General features: G+C 45.3%; 1 protein-coding gene across 4 annotated transcripts in view; it reads left to right on the top strand.

Moving 5' to 3' along the window:
* Positions 1-5000, top strand: part of LOC113535717 (ral guanine nucleotide dissociation stimulator-like) — a 50739-nt gene that overhangs the window by 33124 nt on the left and 12615 nt on the right. For all 4 annotated transcript variants that reach the window (XM_053240143.1, XM_053240142.1, XM_034311143.2 and 1 more), the window contains exons 2-6: positions 1242-1546; positions 2927-3001; positions 3172-3365; positions 3565-3686; positions 4072-4287. In XM_053240143.1, coding sequence (XP_053096118.1) covers positions 1242-1546; positions 2927-3001; positions 3172-3365; positions 3565-3686; positions 4072-4287 — 912 coding nt within the window. The remainder of the gene's footprint in view (positions 1-1241; positions 1547-2926; positions 3002-3171; positions 3366-3564; positions 3687-4071; positions 4288-5000) is intronic.

Raw genomic sequence — 5000 nt, 5'->3', positions numbered from 1 at the left:
GTGTGTGTGTGTGTGTGTGTGTGTGTTTGTGTGTGTTATCGACTCGTCCACCGGTGAGCGCTGTGTGTTTACACACGTCCACTTCCTCATGATCTGCTTCCTGTGTGTGAGGAGAGAAGGACGGCTCAATAACTCACTTTATTTATTTAACGTCACAAGAAATAACATTAGCTTATTAGTTTATTAGTTTATTAGTTATTTTTAGTTTACTTTACTTTAGTTTTGTCTGTTTACTATTTATTTTAGCATTTTTTTTAAGATATTCTGCTAATTTGTATTCACGTTGAAGTATTTCATAATATTTATGTTTGGTTTGTTGCATCATTTTATTTATGTTTTTTTCTCATTATTCGTCATCATGTCTTTTTTTGCCATTTTTTTTTCCGTTTATTGAAAAAATTAAAGTCTTTTTAATTTAAGATTAAGATTAAAAATTAATTTAAGATTAAAAATGGTCGATTCCTTGTATGTGGTGCCTGATATTAAATGTAAAACAGTTTTATTCCACATTTTTATGCAATGAAATTAAACATATAAGTGAATATAATTAATACAATATATGAATAAATTTTATTACTATTTAATAATTGTGTAATTATTTATTATTTATATTTTTTAATAATTATTCACAGTGACACTCATCACTTTCTTTACTGAAATTCTATCATAAAAAGTAAAATATTTTAAGAATAAATGAATTATCTCGAATCTCTTAACTACGATAAATAAAATTTTTATTTAAATAAAATATAAATATTAAGTTTTATTCGGTTGCCCTTCTGTCATTAATATTACTTTCCGTTTTCTGTTGTGTAAATATGTAGTACCTTTGCGTCAATAAGTTAGCTCCGCCCACTCTGACATCACTTTCATGACGTGACATCACATTTGTTCGGGGTTTTAACTTGTTAAGCGTCTAAAAACTTGTTTAAATCCCAGGAGTCTGTTCATTTTTTTTATATTTCTGGTGTTTTCTCTCACATGTTCCTTCCTTTAATGGAAAAATTAAAACAAGAAATTAATTAAAATTGATAAAATTTAAAATATGCGATTAGGAAATTGTTCAGTTTGTGAATCTACGACAATAAATAATCGAATCCAATCGAATCGAATAAAAGAATCAAATCGAATCGAACAGAATGTTTCTGTTTAGATTATATATTAAAGCGTTGTATTCGACTGTATCTCTCATCTAATCTCGGTGTCTATGTGTGTGTGTGTGTGTGTGTGTGTGTGTTCAGAATGCGACTCAGGAGCTGGGGGAGGAGGTGGAGGACGGCGCCGTGTTCTCCATCTCGGTGCGCAGGGTGCAGGTGCAGCCGTCGGTCAGTAAGGGGCAGCGCTGGCTCGGCGTGGACTCGGACTCGGCGCTGAGCCTGTACGAGACGAGTAAACTGCGCACCATTAAGGCGGGGACGCTGGAGAGGCTGGTGGAGTACATGGTCTCCTCCTTCAGAGAGAACGACTCCACCTACGTCACCATCTTCCTCTGCACATATCGCTCATTCACCACCACCAACCAGGTGCTCGACCTCCTGCTCAACAGGTACGGAGAGAGAGAGAGAGAGAGAGAGAGAGATGGGGGGGATGGAGAGATGAGAAAGAGAGATGGGGGAGAGATAGAGAAAATGATGGAGGGAAAATTGGGAATGAGAGAGAGAGAGATGTGGAAGAGAGAAACAAGGAAATAGAGACAGACAGAGAGAGAGAGAGAGATGGCTGAGAGAATGAGACGAGCAGCAGAGAGAGAGAGAGAAAAAAGGGGAGAGAGAGAGAGACAGGGGAAAGAGAGAACTGGGAGAGAAAGAGAGGCTGAGTGAGAGACAGGGAAGAGAGAAACAGGGGAGTGAGAGAGAGATATGAGGAAAAGAAAGACAGGGGCAGGAGAAAGAGAGATGGGGACAGACAGAGAGAGAGAGAGAGAGAGAGAGAGAGAGACATGAAGAAAAGAGAGACAGGGCAAGAGAGAGACAGGAGAGAGAGACTGGCTGAGAAAGTGAGATGGGGGAGACAGTGAGCAAAATGGAGGGAGAGACTCAGGCTGGGAGAATTATATATGCGGAAGAGAGGCAGAGAGAGAGAGAGAAAAAGGGGAGAGAGAGAGAGACAGGCTGGGAGAAAGAGTGATGTAAGGAAGAGAGAGACAGGGGAAAGAGATAGAACTGGGAGAGAAAGACAGGCTGAGTGAGAGACATGAGGAGAAGAGAGAGACAGGGGAAAGAGAGAGAGAGAGAGAGAGAGACAGGCTGAGAGAGAGACATGAGGAAAAGAGAGACAGGGGAAAGAGAGAGAGAGAGAGAGAGACAGGCTGAGAGAAAGAAAGAAGGAGAGACAGGGATAGAGAGAGGAGGAAGAGCAAGACAGAAAAGAGGGAGACAGTTGGAGAGAAAGAGTAGAGAGAGACATGAGGGAGAGAGAGAGAGACAGGCTGAGACAGAGATACAGAGAGAAAGAGAGACATGAGTGAGACAGGCTGATCGAGAGAGATATGAAGAAAGAAAGAGAGACAGGGAAGAGAGAGAGAGAGAGAGATGTGGAAGAGACAGATGAGAGAGAGAGAGAGAGAGAGAGAGAGAGACATGGAGGAGAGATGGACAGAGAGAAATGTGAGGAAGAGAGAAACAAAGAGAAATACGAAATAAGAGAGAGAGAAAAAAAAAGATAGTCAGAGGGAGGGAGAGAGAGAGAGAGAGAGAGAGAGAATTGTTAGCAGGTTCACCTGGGGGAAACATCTGGAAGCACAACTGATCAAAAGGTTTAGCTTGGTTTCCATGGTTACAGAGACGCCTCTGATTGGTAGGTCTCGCTGTAGGATTGTGGGTAGTGTGGCACTGCAGCAGAACGTCAGCAAGTTAATAATGTAAAAAAATAAAAAATAAATAAAAAAACCCAGGAAAACATGTTTGAGCGTGTGTTGTTGTTGCAGATACGCTAAACTGCAGCACCTGCCGGGGTCAGAAGGTCACAGACTCACACACGATGACCGCACCGAGCTCAGGAAGTGAGTAACTGCGGCTCGCTAGCACACATCCGATCTCAGGGCTGGGAACTAGCATTAGCCTAGCGTTAGCCTAGCATAATTTATTATTATCATTATTTATTATTATTATATTCAGGAGGTCGAGTCACGTGCATCAATACTCGTACAATACGGTTCTCTCTCGCCCTCAGCACCATCTCGTCGATCCTGGGAGCGTGGCTGGATCAGTACTCAGAAGATTTCTGGAAGCCTCCGGAATACAGCTGCCTCAGACGCCTGATCTCCTACCTGCACGTCAACTTCCCCGGATCAGACCTGGAGCGGCGAGCCTGCAACCTGCTCGCACAGTTCCACCGCAGACTGCAGCAAGAACCCGAGCCTGAGGGTCAGAACACACACACACACACACACATATACACACACACATATACACACAGATACACACACACACTCACACACACATACACACACACACACAGATACACACACATATGCACACACACATACACACACACACACATATGAGCCAAAATCAAAGCCTAATATAATGTAGCGTGTGTGTGTGTGTGTGTGTGTGTGTTTAGTGCTGGATCACGTGTCGTGTCCCTTCTCCCTCCTGGAGGAGAACGGCTATGAGGATGACCGGCCGGACTTCCTGACCTTTGACCCCACAGTGGTGGCCGAACAGTTCACCCTCATGGATGCGGTGAGTGTTACTATGGTAACAGACTTGCTATAGTAACAGAGACACTACAGTAACAGAGTTTCTACACTAACAGAGATGCTACATTAACAAAGTTGCTATGGTAACAGAGATGGTATAGTAACAGAGTTGCTACAGTAACAGAGATGGTATAGTAACAGAGTTGCTATGGTAACAGAGATGGTATAGAAACATACATGCTACAGGATCAGATGTGCTAGGGTAAGAGAGTCGCTCTGGAAACAGAAATGCTACAGTTGTATACATGTTATGGGATCAGCGATGTTGCCGTGGTAACAGAGCTGCTATAGTAACAGATTCTCATCTTCCCCTTTTCCTTTCTCTCTTGTTTTATCGTGTGTTGTCTCTTTCCTCTGTGGTTGTTCAGGAGCTGTTTAAGAAGGTGGTGCCGTATCACTGCCTGGGCAGCATCTGGTCTCAGAGGGATAAGAAGGGAAAGGAGCATCTGGCTCCCACCATCCGCGCCACCGTCACCCAGTTCAACTGCGTGACCAACTGCGTCATCTCCACCTGCCTGAGTGACCGCGCGCTCAAACACACACACCGCGCCAAAGTGCTCGAGCGCTGGATCGAGGTGGCCCGGGTCAGAACACTGCGCACACACACACACTCTACACACACACACACACACACACACACACGCTCAAACACACGCTCAAACACACACACCGCGCCAAAGTGCTCGAGCGCTGGATCGAGGTGGCCCGGGTCAGAACACTGCGCACACACACACACTCTACACACACACTCTCTACACACACACACACACACACGCTCAAACACACACACCGCGCCAAAGTGCTCGAGCGCTGGATCGAGGTGGCCCGGGTCAGAACACTGCGCACACACACACACTCTACACACACACACACACACACACACACACGCTCAAACACACGCTCAAACACACACACCGCGCCAAAGTGCTCGAGCGCTGGATCGAGGTGGCCCGGGTCAGAACACTGCGCACACACACACACTCTACACACACACACACACACACACACACACGCTCAAACACACGCTCAAACACACACACCGCGCCAAAGTGCTCGAGCGCTGGATCGAGGTGGCCCGGGTCAGAACACTGCGCACACACACACACTCTACACACACACTCTCTACACACACACACACACACACGCTCAAACACACACACCGCGCCAAAGTGCTCGAGCGCTGGATCGAGGTGGCCCGGGTCAGAACACTGCGCACACACACACACACTCTACACACACACACACACACACACACACGCTCAAACACACACACCGCGCCAAAGTGCTCGAGCGCTGG

Source organism: Pangasianodon hypophthalmus, chromosome 15, assembly GCF_027358585.1.
Source record: "Pangasianodon hypophthalmus isolate fPanHyp1 chromosome 15, fPanHyp1.pri, whole genome shotgun sequence".
In the NCBI taxonomy this organism is placed as follows: domain Eukaryota; kingdom Metazoa; phylum Chordata; class Actinopteri; order Siluriformes; family Pangasiidae; genus Pangasianodon; species Pangasianodon hypophthalmus.
Note: the sequence above shows the minus strand (reverse complement) of the source record. Positions and strands in the feature narration are given on the sequence as shown.